The sequence below is a fragment of the Mus caroli genome, chromosome 1 (genome assembly GCF_900094665.2).
Source record: "Mus caroli chromosome 1, CAROLI_EIJ_v1.1, whole genome shotgun sequence".
In the NCBI taxonomy this organism is placed as follows: Eukaryota; Metazoa; Chordata; class Mammalia; order Rodentia; family Muridae; genus Mus; species Mus caroli.
In genome coordinates, this window is record NC_034570.1 from 164443548 (window position 1) to 164461052 (window position 17505).

At 37.5% G+C, this 17505-nt stretch overlaps 2 protein-coding genes across 2 annotated transcripts in view; one reads left to right on the plus strand and one right to left on the minus strand.

Moving 5' to 3' along the window:
• The window catches only part of Spta1 (spectrin alpha, erythrocytic 1), a 72619-nt gene extending 63850 nt beyond the window's left edge, over positions 1-8769 (plus strand). The window contains exons 44-52 of the mRNA XM_021155742.2: positions 409-705; positions 1429-1541; positions 2621-2638; positions 3527-3578; positions 4425-4612; positions 5513-5566; positions 6033-6179; positions 6867-7011; positions 7725-8769. Coding sequence (XP_021011401.1) covers positions 409-705; positions 1429-1541; positions 2621-2638; positions 3527-3578; positions 4425-4612; positions 5513-5566; positions 6033-6179; positions 6867-7011; positions 7725-7850 — 1140 coding nt within the window. The 3' untranslated portion in view covers positions 7851-8769. The remainder of the gene's footprint in view (positions 1-408; positions 706-1428; positions 1542-2620; positions 2639-3526; positions 3579-4424; positions 4613-5512; positions 5567-6032; positions 6180-6866; positions 7012-7724) is intronic.
• Positions 8770-10262: 1493 nt separating this feature from the next.
• LOC110305091 (olfactory receptor 10Z1) lies at positions 10263-11338 on the minus strand. Its single transcript, XM_021176876.1, has one exon. It carries the CDS (start codon positions 11291-11293, stop codon positions 10352-10354), a length of 942 nt encoding a protein of 313 aa, XP_021032535.1. The 5' UTR covers positions 11294-11338; the 3' UTR covers positions 10263-10351.
• Positions 11339-17505: the final 6167 nt, after the last annotated feature.

The following is a 17505-nucleotide window of genomic DNA, read 5'->3' on the forward strand; positions in this document are numbered from 1 at the left end:
AGAAAGAAAGAAAGAAAGAAAGAAAGAAAGAAAGAAAGAAAGAAAGAAAGAAAGAAACAAAGAAAGCAGGCAAAGAAAAAAGAAAAGAAGGAATGTAACTGAAAATTACCCTCACCACCCGTAGAATCATGGAGGTAAAAATAACGGTTTAAGCCAGTCCCTCTCTTCATCTGTAAATGGTGGAAAGCTTGAGGAATTTCACACAATAATAATAATAAAAAAAACCTAAACCCTGGCAGTTCCTCTAATACATACTCATTCCACCCCATCACAGGGTCAGTGCTAATTTTAGTCTCATTGGTTGAGATTGCTACTCGGCAAATATTTGAAGACACTATTTTTATCCTCAATATTCTCTTCTCCTAAAGGACTTTATCAGAAGCAATGAGGGTGTCTTTTTTTCTGCAGGCTGAGGAGCTATTCATGGAATTTGCACACAAAGCTTCAGCCTTCAACAACTGGTGTGAGAACACTGAAGAGGACTTGTCAGAACCTGTGCATTGTGTCTCTCTGAATGAGATCCGGCAGCTGCAGAAGGAACATGAAGCCTTCTTGGCCTCTCTGGCTGGGGCTCAAGAGGATTTCAACCATTTGTTGGAGCTAGACAAGCAAATTAAAGCCTTAAATGTCCCCTCCAGTCCTTATACCTGGTTAACAGTGGATGTGCTGGGAAGAATCTGGAACCACCTGCCTGACATCATCAAGGTAACTTGAGGTACAACTCAACATCTTCTGCCTATAGGAAGCATGACCAGTGGATCTATATCAAAGTTAGGGATATTGAAGAAAGGAATAGAGCTATTCTTTTCATTAATTAATTATTTTAATTAAGCTGTGGCAGAAGTCAAGAAACAAAACTAAGGGAAATTAGAAAGTATACACACACAGACATACACACACAGACACACACACACACACACACAGAGAGAGAGAGAGAGAGAGAGAGAGAGAGAGAGATGGAATATCTTCTGGTTTGTTGTCTTGTTGTTTGGTAGCAATTAAACAATTGAAGGAAGCAAAGAAGATAGATAGAGATAGAGATAGAGATAGAGATAGAGATAGAGATAGAGATAGAGATAGAGATAGAGATGATAGAGATGATAGAGATGATAGAGATGATAGAGATGATAGAGATGATAGAGATGATAGAGATAGAGATAGAGATAGAGATAGATAGATACACACACACATACATAGAAAGATATAGATAGGAGACAGACAGACAGACATATGAATGGTTGGACAGACAGATGAATCGATGGAGAGACAGACAGACAGACAGACAGACAGACAGACAAGCACATTGCTGTGCATCTGTGGAAGATAGGTTATCTTGGAAACAGAAATGTGCACCTATACCTACAAAATTGATTCTTTTATGCCAACGTCCTTCTAGGTGAAGCAGTTCTGCTCTTTGTTACATTGTAGGAAAGGGAACAGGAACTACAGAAAGAAGAGGCTAGGCAGATCAAGAACTTTGAAATGTGCCAGGAGTTTGAACAAAATGCCAGTGCCTTCCTTCAGTGGATCCAGGAGACCAGGTGTGTTGTGCTTTCTTCAAACTAGAACCCCACATATGCTGTTTGCAGCAGGGATGACATAGGCTGCAGAACGAAGTATTACGTACTCTGTCCCCATCATCTTATTTTGGCTCTGCTTTATACTTGTATTTACTTCCTCAATTCCCTTACAGTGTTCTTTATTCTTGCCCACCATTTTTTTATTTTCTTCCTGACATGCATACTTATACTCCTGTTGTGTATGCTCACTCTTCAGAGAGAACAATAACAGCCCTGTGACTGCATTGCCATGTTGCATTTCATACTTCAACACCCATTATCTTAACTGTCAGAGCAACCTTGAAACGTGCAGAATGGATCTTAGTACCTCTTCTTTTAACCATGGAAAGTTCAAGTAGATAAACTGTCTCCCTCAAGGTCACATACATATTTATTGACATGACCAAAAACATAACCTGCATTGAGCACCCAATAAGCTATTATGTTGCCTGCCAAATAAAGCCATAACAAGGATGGAATGGTATAATATAGCCTAATTTCATTTATTATATTCAAGATGTGTGTGGAGATAATGTGTATTACATCTTCTGAGTAAATGACCTGGAAAAAGGGACACATAAAAAGTTTAATATGTTAGTATGAATGGTCAAAGTATGAAGATTATGCCCATTAGTAGCTCACTAATGTGATATTTTAAAATTTAGTGGTGGCTGAATGGTCTATAATTAATGCTTCTCCACTAAATCAAAAGAAAAATTGCACTGTGTCTACAAACATCTGGCCGAGGTTGTATGAATCGCTGCATCCCCCTCTGCCCCAGACTTTGGTTCCTTTACATTCCCCTGTTGTATAGTGAGTGTTGGAGACTTAGCATGCAGATCAGTATGGGTCCCCTTTGTCCTGGAGGGAGAAGCCTCACACTCTGAGTTTCTCAGTGTACAAGAGACTTTGTAAGCAGCATGGGGATGGATAGATTTCTATGTGACCGAAACAGACTTAAACAATCATCAATAAGAAGAAATGCAATCATTTATTATGCTAACACATATTTTCCTTTTCTTTTTCTTCTTATGAATGCTGCTCCTGTCCATCGTTTCCAGGGCCTATTTTCTGGATGGGTCAGTATTTTCTGTAATTATGGGTTTTTATTTTATTGTCCTAGAATAACAAGTTAAGAATACTTTAGGGCTGATGTATCATATGTCATCAAAATCTGCTGGTTCCTAATTAATAATGTGGGGCAAAAATAAGGATTCATATTTCCCCCAGCCCTGCACTCATTCTACTGAGTATGTAGTGCACTGTACCTGCATGTCATGACTGTAATGTGCTGAACCATTCCAGTGATGACAGTAAATGACAGAAAGCTTGAGGAATTTCACACCATGAAAAATGACTAAACCCTGGCAATTCCTCAAAAAAAAAAAAAAAAAAAAAAGAATGGTACCTCTCTCACATGTTAAATGTATAGAATAAAACCTGGAAATTTATGAAAAGTATATCTATATGTTCAACCAAATGTGGGCTGAAAATATTCAGAAAAACTGTGTTTTTCCTGAATATATAAACATTTTTTGTCATCATTCTCTTTAAAGTCCCTAACAACTATCTTCATTGTTTTGGTTATTATAAGCAACCTAGATTATATGCACACACTACATGCCACATATCCGTTTTGTAACTGCAACCTCCACTATGTTACTAACCATAAAGTCCCCTATGGACACCAACAAATAGTCATTTGAGAGTAAAACTAAAGAATAAGTGTGACTCCTTCTAGACAGAGAAGAACTAGATCTGACTTTATATTCCTTTTTATCTGTCTAGAAAGATTGACAGACAGAAGGTTTGGTCATGAAAATTTGCCTTCATGAAACCTTATTTTATTGGGTCCACGTAGCTTAAGAGAAGCAGAAACAATCAACTGCAGAGGCTTTGAGCAAACAAGTCTGTGAAATGTGGATCTCTGTTACAACAAATAATGTTTTCTTTTGATTCTTAATTAGATCATTGCTCAAGGAAACAGGAACTCTGGAATCCCAACTTGAAGCAAATAAAGTAAGTAATGTTTTTTTCACTAGCTGAAGACACTGCTTGGAATTTAAAAAGCACAGGGAAAAATACATAGAGGCAGCCTGGGGATGTTTTATGTAGAATTTACCCTAGGATGTAGTTATACTCACATGTCAATTTACATTCTCACTTCAGATCCTGATATTATACAGGCCCCAGTTTACTTAAATCTTTGAGTATAAGCTTTTACAATACATCTAAGCTAATGAATACATGAAAGGTACTTAATTGTAAGGGCAGATACTCATATTCCTAACCTATAACCTAGAGTATCAATAAATTTCTATTGTTTGATATAGGCAAGTAATATAACAGAATGTAGATCTGCTCATTTCAACTAAGGGAAACAGTGCTTTAGAGGAGTATTTCTCAGTCTTGTTTGCATTATTGTCTTTTTAAGATAAAAAGATATTTAGTTCAATATACATTTTCACTAATGAGAAAAGAATAAGATGTCAGAATAATCTACTCTGTAACATCAAAGTGTTTACTCATCCCTCAGAGCCACTTTGCCCATTGATGTGAGATGAACAACTTTCCCTTGTTGGAATGCTTTGGGAAAATGTAGACGTTTTTTACACATGTATACTGTTGCTTAGACAGATGCCTGTCATCGCTGATGGTGAAGAAGTCTTGGAAGTGAACACACTGAGGCTATTGCATGAGTCAGAGAGCTAATTCCTAGTGAATGGAGATAATTCACAGTGTGCTAACTGGAGCTGGTGGGGTCTGAGTTCCAGGATGACAACCATCATCTCACACAGCTGTTTTTCAAAGGGAGGATTAAGAAGGGTTGTAACTGGTGAGTTGATTGACTGCCTCTTTTCCCAGAGGAAGCAGAAGGAGATCCAGGCAATGAAGCGCCATCTGACCAAGATTGAAGACCTGGGGGACAGCATGGAAGAGGCTCTGATCCTTGATATCAAATACAGCACCATTGGACTGGCCCAGCAATGGGATCAGCTGCACCAACTAGGGATGCGAATGCAACACAATTTGGAGCAACAGATTCAAGCCAAGTACTGGTTTAAACCCAGGGCAGGGAGTGGAGTAGATGGTGTTAGATGTTGGAGCTTAACTAGGTTGTGCTTCAGGCACCTGATAAAGAGCACTTACAGAGATGGTCCGTTAGCTTACCATATCCATCTCTCTTTTCTGTTCCACAACTGAGCTACTTTTTTTCATAGTAGGGTCCACAGTGAAATAAGCAATGTGTCTCTGCCTCTATGTGTACACATCTTCCTTAAAGACACATGAGTCCTCCATCCAAATTTCAGGGTCCCTTTAACATCGTATGATCTTTTCAGAAACCATTCACTTTTATAAACTTCCATTTAAGCTATAATATCTAAAATGGAAGATTCAAACTGTGGACTAATAAAGCATAAAGGAAGAAATTAATTTTTCCTAAATAAATTAAACCTAGCACAGCAGTTTATGTCTTAATAGTCTTTGAAACAATTTTTGTACATTCTAAATTGACAATCGTTTTCTCTAAATTTCCTTGTTATAAATAATTAAACCTTTTCAAACCATTAAATTTCTGTTGAAGCTTTGCAATTTTGCTAATGTACTGGAAAGCAGCCAAGGAAAATTTGTAACTGAATGATCATGGCTCTCTTCCAATAAAGCTTTATTCATAGGCTTTGAATTTTAATTTCACACATTCTTCATGATTCATAAAACATATTTTGATTGTTTTCAGCAATAAAGAAATGTTGAAACCATTCTTGTCACAGGAGCTGTTTAGAAACAGAAGGTGGCTAGATTTGGCTCCTGGAGCATAGCTTGGAAACCTCTGAACCTAGATACCTCAAATGATATATTGTGCATTAAAATTCCTCTACCTTTGCTATGGCATGTCTTTTGACACTTACTGTTTTGTTTCCAGAGTTAATTTATATATTTTTTTCTTCCAGAGACACCATAGGTGTGAGTGAGGAGACACTGAAAGAATTTAGCACCACATACAAGTGAGTTTAACTTCACAGTTGGCTGGGCTTTTGCCTTTTGGAAAATTCAGAATAAGTTTACAAATAATAATTTCTCTCTCCCTCTCTATGTGCCTTGATAGAATCTTCAGTGACGATCTAGTCTATGTATGTTAATTAGCATCAGTATTGGATTTTCTAGCCAATTTAATTTTCTGTTAGATCCCTGTATTTTAAAAGTAAAACATGTCTTTCAATCACCATCCAACTGGTGATTGTTTGTTCTGCGTATTTCAGCTGCTTTAGAGAACAGAATGAGAGAGAAGAATTGTCAGTGTTTTGTGTTATTCCTACTGTTACTAGGTTTAACAAAAACACTCAGAGAAACAGACTTGATTCTGTGTGTTCCCATAATATTATAGCATGTCACTGAAGATCTAGGAATTTGATCTTTTCTGTGTTTACCTGGTTCTCTCTTGAGCTTGATAAAAATGTGTTTGGCCTTTAGACACTTCGATGAGAACTTGACAGGGCGATTGACTCACAAAGAGTTCCGCTCTTGCCTGAGAGGACTCAATTACTATCTGCCTATGGTAGAGGAAGGTGAACCTGAGCCCAAGTTTGAGAAATTCCTGAATGCTGTGGATCCAGGGAGGTAAGAGAAAGAGGTTATGGTTGGGGCTTAACTGGAGATGAGCATAGAGCATTTGGTCCATGGAACAAATAAATTAACTTACTTGAAAACAGGCAATAAGACAACTGGCAAGCTCTAATTTTAAGATTGGTTCAGAAGTAAATGGCACTGTCCCCAACTTAGTCCCAAGCTCTATAGTTTTCTCATCTGGCAACTATGTTTCTTCTGTGAATTTCAGCTGTTTCTGAGGGAGGGACTTGAAAGAACAATCCACTCTTACGCTTGTCTGTGAGCCCTTAAGGAGAAATTAATAATTCAAAGGCCACAGGCAAGAGTGGAGTCTTGGGTGCTTGTGGTAGGTAAGACAGAGCCATGCACAGCTCAAGTTACTGTAAAGAGCTAATTCTTTCTAAATATGGAGGAAGATAAGGAATCATTATCTGGGCTCTTACACTGATGGAAAATTCCAAATAAACATGTATGATAACCCATGGAGACACATCTAGAGTCTAAGAGACTGAATATTTGTCTATAAGATAGTGGGAGGGGGTCAGAATAGATAGCAAAAACCCAAGTGTCAGAGAGCCTATTTGAAAGAGAAATTCAGGGGATCTGGTTTTCCTCTGCCCCTGAGGTGCTATACAGGATGGGAGGGATAGACTTTTCTTGTCTTCGGAAGGCACAGTTCCTGCTCTGCTTCCCCTACAGGAAAGGGTATGTCTCACTGGAAGACTACACATCATTCCTGATTGACAAGGAGTCAGAGAATATCAAGACCAGCGATGACATAGAGAGTGCATTCCAAGCTCTGGCAGAAGGCAAGGCCTATATTACCAAGGAGGACATGAAACAGGTGGGATTCCCACTCTTGCTTCTCCTATTCTGACACTGTAACCTTGGTTTGGGTCATCTTGGTCTAGGCTCTCCTCAAGTAGCTCCCACTTGAATACCCACTGTATTACCTCAGGCCTCCTCTTTCACAAGGTATTACTTGTTTCAGTAAATCATTTGTCTTACTCCAGCCCTAGCCCCAAACATCTACTTGTTCTCTATTGACTATTACAGTCTGTTCAAAACATGCAACTCAATTTTTAAGCAGTCTGTTGCCATTTCTACTTAATAAGCCAAATTGAAGAAATAGAAAGACCTAATTTTTTGACATTGAATATTGAAAAGTGAAAGAGGGTTTGAAGGGGACATGGAAACTAACAAAGCACATATGACATATAAAATGGACAGAGGAATGCTAGGGATATAGAACAAGAAGGGAGTATGTGAAAAAGAAATGGGGGATTGAGAGATCAACAAAATCAAATTGTGTTTGAAATGCCATAATGACATAAGATGTGTGCTTGTTTTGGGTTTGTTTTTTTTCTCAAAAACGTCTAAAGAAAAGGATATGAAAAAAGACTCAGGAAGAAATTTGAATTTTTTATTCATTGGATGGAATAAACTTATGAAAATTCAGAGTGATAGGCAGAAAGCAGCTTCTTTTGATGGCTCTCCATCTGTGAGAACAAGTGTTGGGTTTCTGTAACTCTGTCTTTCTCCTTTCATTCTTTCCAGGCTCTCACCCCGGAACAAGTGTCATTCTGTACCATACATATGCAGCAATATATGGATCCACGGGGTCGGAGCCAACCTGCTGGCTATGACTATGTTGGCTTCACCAATTCATTCTTTGGCAATTGATATGCAGATTCTTATGCATCATAGAAAATCATAGTGTGGCAGCAAGTAATGGGGGATAAGAGGCACAAGCAAGTGTGAAAGAAAAAAAGATCCTGCTGCTCTGTGTGTGTGTGTGTGTTACATTTATTGTGGGACTTTTAAAAATATAATCAAGTATATGGGCGGGGACTAAGAAAAAGCTATAGGATTATGTAACTAATCTCTACCTAGGGTGCCAAGATTTTAATGTGTGTGTGTGTGTGTATATGTGTGTGCTGCACACCTTTAAGATTTTACTGCATTCTGATTATAGCAGAAATATTTATTTTTTAAAGGGAAATTTAGGTAAAATTATGCTTTTGTATTTTGGGAACCATATTATTACTAAATATAATATGCAATTAATTATACTGTGGAAAAGGTCAATAATAAAGTAGATAAATAAAATACAAGGTGATTCACAGTTTGTTAGTAGCTTTTAAGAGAGATTAAATCCTTACAATTTGAAATGTTTGTAATTTTGTCTTATTCTATGAAGTAGAGTCAGAAAAAGATAACATAAAATGCCTGTTTTCTTCTTGTCCTATTTTGATATTTCACCATTAAAGTGAATGACTTTGGCATGTCAGGGTCCTCTCATGTTCCCTAAATCTCTGAATATTCTCTAACATTTTAATATGATACAACTGATGTTTTATTCATTTCTATCTTCTCAGAAGTCAGTAAAATGTTCATAATTTAAGGAAAAATCCAAGAAGCTAGGTGTTTTCAGTACAGGTATGTTTCTTAGGTAACTTTGTTGCCTTTTGTGAAATTTAGCCTTTCATACAGATAGCCTATTGCTCATGAATATCACTCCTTATTTACTATCTTAAGTCTCAGTTTTTTCGCTTGAGTAGAAATTAACCCCTCCTCAATCTTTGGGAAAAAATTCTCACAGGATCCAATTAAAATACTATGGCTACAAATAAAGATATTTGAAAATGACAGGTAGTCTTTTTATAACATTTACCTTAAGCCATTAACTATAGTGGAATATAACAATCAGAACATACCCCCAAAATGTTTACCAGTGTCTAATTTAGTTATAAATGACCAATATCTTTCCAACTGGGTGGTTATGACATAATAGACCATCAAAAATCAGTATGAGCTGAATAAAATTGGGCTATCAGTTTACATTTCTCAGGTCATTTATATTTCTATCTCCTTGATAAGCCTGGTGGATCTGGAGCTTAGCATTTCAAAGCCTTCATTTTTCTTCAGCCTAAGGTAATAACTAGGATTCCTTCCTTGTCTCCTTGATTCTTATTTGTCTCTGCTGAAATTCTCTATCCTCCCTACTCATGTGCTGATCTTTCTAAATCACAGATATCTTTCTGCTCCATTTATTATGCCCTGTCTCCTGCTTCACAAAATGATCATACTGAAGTGAGATATTCAACTGATGACTTCCTTGAACAACAAAAACTCCCTATGCTAACACATTTCTCATTTGTATGACTTTCACTTTCTCTGACCCACTCAGTTGTCTCTGTAACATATCCACAGTCTCTCATCACCCAGCCTCTGTTATCTTTTCCTGAGTGTCCTGGTCAGTTTAGGACATGTTTCACCCATTCATTAGGAACAAGAACACACACAAACTTAGGCATGAAGCTGTCTCAGATCCACGGACTAAATGCCAACATCACAACATTGTTACAAGTAGCAAGTGACATTCATTAAAATATGACTATGACTCACGTATATTGATAAATTCTTTATATATGTATGAAACCTTTAGTCATACACAAAAGTATGTAATGATAACTATTTTACAAATGAGGACAATGAAGCTGAAAACAGTCAAGTAACTTACCCAGCTTAACACAGCTAGTTAGTTGAAGAGCTTGTGTTCACATTCCTGCCAGGCTACTGAGAAAGTTCATTTTTAATTCTCCCTAACAACACCCTGAGGCATGTATGAAACACTGTAGGTGGAAAGAACAGGCAAAGTAAATAGCTCTACAACAAACTCAGAAAGATAAGAGATGCAGTGAGGGGTGAGGAGCAAAAGCAGCAAGAGGGCTTCTGCCTACCCTGCATCTTCCAGACTACATTCCAAGTTTCAGGCCTTGGAAGAACATTATTGATCAAATAGTCTCATTGTATAATCACTTTAAAATTCTCTACAATGCTCCTGGATCTTGGCATCCTAGCCTTGAAATTCTTTCATCTTGTTTAGCTCAGCTGGGAAAACAGTAATGATTAAGAAAATTCCTGTTTCTCGATTTGTTTTGATAATTGGGAGTGGCATCTATGAGACTGAAGGCGAATATTAAGATTTGGAGCTCACTGTGGGTTGAACACAGTAAACAGAGCAAGAACTCCTGTTTTATCCTTCCAGGCATCATGGGAGGAAAGGCAAAGGAGGGATGTGAGGTTTTGGTACAGCAGTTTTGCCCAAATTGTAAAATGTCTAGTCCATTGTATTGAACCTGGTCTAGGATGTGCTTATTCAAATATCTTCAGGCTAGCCTTTATCCTTTACCAAGTAAACTCCCCCGGAAAGCATTTCTCAGAGCTGTCTGCACAGCCCGATTCCTTAGACTATAAACAATAGGATTGAGGAGAGGGGTTGCCACAGTGTAGGTGACAGCAATAAGCTGATCCCTCTCAAGAGAGTAGCTAGCTTTGGGTCTCAAGTACATGAAGGAGGCACAGCCATAGTGAATCACGACCACTGTGAGGTGTGAGGCACAAGTAGAAAAAGCTTTTCTCCGTCCCTCAGCAGAAGGGATTCTCAGGATTGCTACCAAAATATAGGCATAGGAGACACTAATTAAGAAGAACGAGACCAAGAGGACCAGCAGACTGAGGATGAGGATTCCCAGTTCACTTAGCCTTGTATCCCCACAGGCGAGGCTTAGCACTGGAGGTGTATCACAGAAAAAGTGCTGGATTTCATGGGAGCTGCAGAATGAGAGACGAAAAATGACTAGAGTCATTCCCAGTCCAAAAAGGTATCCACTCAGGAAGGAGGTGCCAACTAGCTGGGCACAGACAGTGGGATTCATACGGCTGGCATAATGAAGTGGGGCACAGATGGCCACATATCTATCAAATCCCATGACAGACAGGAGGAAGCAGTTGGTACAAGCCCATGATGCAGAGAAAAACATCTGTGTAGCACAGCCCATAAAAGAGATGGCCTGTCCCCCCATAACCAGGCCAGAGAGCATCCTTGGGATGATTCCCAATGTGTAGCAGGTCTCAGAGAAGGATAGGAAGGAAAGGAAGAGATACATGGGTGTGTGCAGATGGCTATCCAGTCTGATCACTATGATGATGAAAACATTACTGGTGATGGTGACAAGATATAAAGACAAAAACAAGACAAACAGCAGAAGCTGAAGCTCCCGGAAGCTAGAGAAGCCCAAGAAGACAAAGCCCCGCCAGCAGGTCACATTGCTCTCTACCATTCTGAATGATTGTCTTCGTGATCCTGTTGGTTCCTTCCACCATGGCAGTTGATGTCCATCCTCTTTAGATGTAGGTAATACAGGTTCTCTTCTCTTTGAACCTTTTGGAAAACACACACACACACACACACACAAAGAATGTCTGATTTAGTCTGCAATTAAACTTTAGAGAATGTGTGCTGCTTTTGACACAAGTATTTATAGGTCTACCCTTACATTCAGATATGTTATAGATAGACAATCATTACATAAACTCCTATATGCCTATCTACATGTAAACAATATAGGCACAAATGATAACTATTACACACTTCAAATATGTCTTATACATCTTCTATTAATTACCACACTGTAGATATGTTATACCTTTTGTGTAACAAATATATATAATCACATATATGGAAGTTTAAAAATATGTGCATCATGTAATTTTTCATCCTAACTTTATAGCTAAGGATATACATTTAAAGGACATTGTCTTAAAATGTATGGTGAAGTGGAAAGATTTGTGAACATTTTGCAGTTAAGTCAAGAAAGGTCATAACTTTTTTAAGTCAAATAGAAGTAGGATTAGAAAACAGGTTTGTTGTGTTATAATTTAGAATTACTTCTTCATAAATGACTACTCTCTTCAAAAACTGTGGGAATTTATACTAAACAAGTGTAGATTAAGTATGTTGCTCAATATAAATTGATTGAATCTATACAATCATCCCCCTTCAAGCCATTCTATCCTTTTCAAATTCATTAGGGTGAGGAGAACTAGATTATTTCTCATGTTACCAACATGCTGAACCCTGAAAGAAGAATAGGGTACAGCAACAGTTGTACATCAGATATCTGTTAGACCAATGATTAGCCTTCAAACACCATCCCCCACCCCAGATTTGCTACGAACCAAGGTATGAGTAAAATCATTTACTGTTGAGAGAGAAAAAGAGTCTACACTTACCCAAAGATCATAGTGGGACTAAGTTCTGCACTGTGGTAGCACATAGGCAGCTCTCAGAATACTGCTCAGCAAGTGTAAGACTTGAGGTCCATCTCAGAAGCTCATGTTCCTAGCAGAGTGATGTCAAATGATGCTAGGAAGTTCCCTTCCTCCACTTTAGCCCCAGATGATGAACCATATCTGCTTCTCTCCAAAGAGGAGCTCTCTCCGAGGATTCGGCTGTCCCAATGGGTGCTATCTCAGGAAACACCTAATTGTTACCAGTTGATAATATTCTTCTGGGGAAAACAGGGAAGGGAATTGTGAACAAAGAGAAGTTAAGATCATGACTCAAGCTGCAATAATTTGTGTATCTAGTATGTAACAAATACATGGTTTTACATGAAAAATCTCTTTTAAAACTGGAGTCTAGGAAGATAAAGTTAAAATACATTTTTGGGACAAAGAAACTGAATCCAATCAAGTGGATATCACACATTCAAGATCCCATAACAAGGGATTCATGCTTGCAAATTCACAGATAAAATGAGTAACTTATAAAATATACTTATAAGAAAACAGGAACACAGAATTTTTCAGTAGACTGAGGAGTTTGTTGCAACTCTTTTCATAGTGTGTCTAGTCTCAAAGCCATTGGGAAGATTATCCTGATCTCTCTCAGGTCACTCTATTCTTTTCACTTAATCTCTCCCTTTTGAATGTGCATCTTTCAAAAAGTAACACCACCTATTTTCATCTTCTTTCTTTTTCCTACAAAGCTGAAACATCTGATTCCAGATTCTCATCCACATCCCACCCTTTGGAAAACATGAAACTTCCCAAAATCCCCAAAGTCAGGGAAGGTTAATCATTGCATATGACTGACAGTTTAAAAATACATGTTTCTTCAGCATGTTTTTCTGTGGCATAAAGCCCCGGTCTCTAATACAATGGAAAAAATAATAATACCTGATAATATGAGTTCAACACAAGAATGATTAAATTTTATTTTATGGATTAAATGGTAAATATGGATAAATTGCTTAAATCAATTTTATGGATTTAGTATGACATTTAAGGATTACTAATATTACTTCTATTTTAAAAGTGATAATTAAGGCAATAAAAAGTTAAACATAATGCCTAAAATATGACTTTATGATAAAAAAAACTGATGTCACAGGAGAAACAGAATTCTAGAAGCCATAATCAAACTATTATCTTTCCTGCCCCTTCAGTAGGCATTGTGTACTGGTGAATACACTATTCTCCCGCCTGCCTTGTGCTCCTCTGTCCCCTTTTCTAGTAGCCTAAAATACTGAAACTTGGGCCTGGAGCAAAGTCTGTGCTTAAGACCCACTTGCACACCCAGAGACAGATGGATTCCCAGGAGGTCTGTCAAAATTAGGCTCACAGGTGAGACATCCCTGGCCCAGTGGACACAGAACCTATCTGCCCTGCCAGAGACACATCATCCTTCCAGCCCACAACTGCACACTGAATCAGATCAGGTGCTCCAGCCCCTAATCCCAGAGACAGCTCAGCTCCCAGGAGGTCCATCATAACTATGCTGGCAGAGACCACCTGACTCAAGGAAAGACATCATAACCAGGCTCACAGCGGGGACACAGTCCAGTCAGAGACAGCAAGGCCAGTTAACACTTGAGATAACCAGATGGTGAGAGGCAAGTGTAAGAATATAAGCAACAGAAAATAATGCCATTTGGCAACATCAGAACCCAGATCTCCCACCACAGCAAGCCCTGGATACCATAACACACATGAAAAGCAAGATTCTGCCCTAAAATCCCATCTCATGAAGATGTTAGATGACCTTAAGGAGGACATAAATAACTCCATTAATGAAATACAGAAGGACACAGGTGAACAGGTAGAAGCCCTTAAAGAGGAAACACATAAATCTCTTAAAGAAATACAGGAAAATACAATCAAACAGGTGAAGAAATTGAACAAAAACATCCAGGATCTAAAAATGAAAATAGAAATAATAAAGAAATAACAAAGGGTGGCAATCCTATAGAAGGAAAACCTAAGAAAGAGATCAGGTGCAAGCATAACTAACAGAATACAGGAGATAGAAAAGAGAATCTCAGGTATAGAAGATTCCATAGAAGGTATTGACACAGCAGTCAAAGAAATTTTCCAAAGAGCAAAAAGCTCATAACCCAAAACAACCAGGAAATTTAGGACACAATGAAAACATTGTATCTAAGAATAATAGGAGTGGAAGAAAGTGAAGATTCCCAATGCAAAGGGCCAGAATTCATCTTCTACAAAATCATAAAAGAAAATTTCCCTAACCTAAAGAAAGAGATGGTTATAAATATACAGTAAAATCACAGAACACCAAATAGACTGGACCAGAAAAGAAAGTCCTCCCATCACATAATACTCTGATCACTAATACACAGAACAAAGAATATTAAAAGAGGTAAGGGGAAAAGGTCAAGTAACATATAAAGGCAGACCTATCAGGATTCCATCAGACTTCTCAACAGAGACTCTAAAAGCCAGAATATCTTGGAGAGATGTCATTGATGCAGACCTTAAAAGAACACAAATGCCAGTCCAGGCTACTGTACCCAGCTGTGATGCTTTATATATTCTCAGTCCAGGGTATAGCACTCTTAGAAGGTGTGACCCTGTTGGAGTAGGTATGTCACTGTGTGTATGGGTTTAAGACCCTCTCCCTAGCTTAAGTCCATCTTCCACAAGTAGCTTTCAGATGAAAATGTAGAACTCTCAGCTCTACCTGAACCATTCCTGCCTTGATGCTGCCATACATGCAATTTGATGATAATAGCCTGAACCTCGGAACCTGTAAGTCATCCCCAATGAAATGTTCTTTATAAGACTTGCTTGGTCATGGTGTCTGTTAACAGCACTAAAACCCTAAAACTCATCAAAACTCTCAATCACCATATACAGAAAAACCAAGGTATTCCATGACAAAACTAAATTTAAACAGTATCTTTTCACTAATCCAGTCCTACAGAGGATAATAGAAGGAAAACTCCAACACAAGGAGGGAAATTACACCTAAGAAAAACCAAGAAATTAATCTTCTCACAACAAACCCAAAAGAAGAAAACCACACAAACTTAATACTACCACTAACAACAAAAATAACAAAAAACAAACATCATTGTTCTTTAATATCTCTCAACATTAATGGGCTCAATTCCTCCAATAAAAAGACATAGGCTGACAGACTGGATATGTAAACAGGACCCATCATTTTGTTATATACAGAAAACACATATCAATTACAAAGACAGACACTTTCTCAGACTAAAAGGCTGGGAAAAAATTTTTCCGAGCAAATGGTCCCAAGAATCAAGCTGCAGTAATCATTCTAATATCAAATAAATAAACTTTCAATCAAAAGTTATCAAAAGAGACGGGGAAGGAAACTACATACTCAGCAAAGGAAAAATCCACCAAGGTGAACTCTTAACTCTGAACATCTATGCCCCAATGCAAAGACATTAGTATTTGTAAAAGAAACATTAATAAACCACAGAAGACACATCAGTGCTCCTACAATAATAGTGGGAGACCTCAACACCAGACTCTCATAAGTGGACAGATCATGGAAGCTGAAACTAATCTAGCCCAACAGAGGATAATAGAAGGAAAACTCCAACACAAGGAGGGAAACTACACCTAAGAAAAACCAAGAAATCAATTTTCTCACAACAAACTACAGAGACACAGTAAAATTAAAAGAAATTATGAATCAAATGTATTTAACAGATATCTATGGAACATTTCACCCTAAAATAAAAGAATATTCCTCCTTCTAATCACTTCATGGTACCTTCGCCACATAATCAGATACAAAACAAGCCTCAACAGATACATGAACACTGAAATAATCCCAAGCATTTTATCAGATCACCAAAAACTAAGACTGGTCTTCAATAACAACAAAAACAACAGAAAGCCTACATACTCATGGAAACTGAATAAGTCTCTACACAATGTTAATATCTGAAAGAAGGAAAGAAAGAAAGAAAGAAAGAAAGAAAGAAAGAAAGAAAGAAAGAAAGAAAGAAAGAAAGAAAGAAAGAACGAACTAAGGAATGACTGGAAGGAAGGAAGGAAGGAAGGAAGGAAGGAAGGAAGGAAGGAAGGAAGGAAGGGAGAAAGAAAGTAAAGATATTTTAGAATATAATGAAAATGAAGGCATATCATACCCAAATTTATGGAACACAATGAAAGCAATGCTAAGAGGAAAATTCTTAGAACTGAGTTCTTTCATAAAGAAATTGAAGCGATCTTACACTAGAAACTTAACAGCGCATCTGAAAGGTCTAGAACACAAAAAAAGCAAACACACCCAAGAGGAATAGACTATAGGAAATAATCAAATTCAGGGGGGAAGTCAGACAAACAGAAAGAAAGAGAATTAAACAAAAAAAAAAAACAACAAATCTAAGTGCTGGGTTTTGTTGTTTTGTTTTGTTTTATTTGGCTTTTTTGAGAAAATCTACAAGATAGATAAACACTTAGTCAAACTAAAGGACACAAACACAGTATCCAAATTAAGAAAATCAGAAAGTAAATGGGAGACATAACAACACAAACTGGGGAAATTATGAAAAATCATCCCATCCAACTACAAAGCTTATACTCAACAAAACTGGAAAAATTTAGATGAATTTCATGATTTTTCTAGACAGATAACAGATACCAAAGTTAAATCAGTACCAGATAAACTAAACAGTCCCATAACCCATAAGGAAATTGAGGCAGTCATTAAAAGTTTCCCAAACAAAACAAACAAACAAACGAAAAGCCCAGGGCCACATAGTTTTAGTGCAGAGTTCTATCAAACTTTTGAAGAAGACCTAATATCAATTCTTCTCAAACTATTCCACAATATAGAAACAGAAGGAACACTACCTATTTCATTCTATGAAGTCATAGCATCACTGATACCTAAACCAACCAAAGACGCATTAATGAAAGAGAAAACTCAGACTAATTTCCCTTATGAATATCGAATCAAAAATTCTCAATAAAATTCTAGCAAACCGAATCCAAGAACACATCAAAATGATCATTCAGCTTTACCTATCCCAAATCGGATAGGGGACTAATATCCAATATATATAAAGAACTCAAGAAGGTGGACTCCAGAAAATCAAATAAACCCATTAAAAAATGGGGCTCAGAGCTGAACAAAGAATTCTCACCTGAGGAATACCAAATGGCTGAGAAGCACCTGAAAAAATGTTCAACATCCTTAATCATC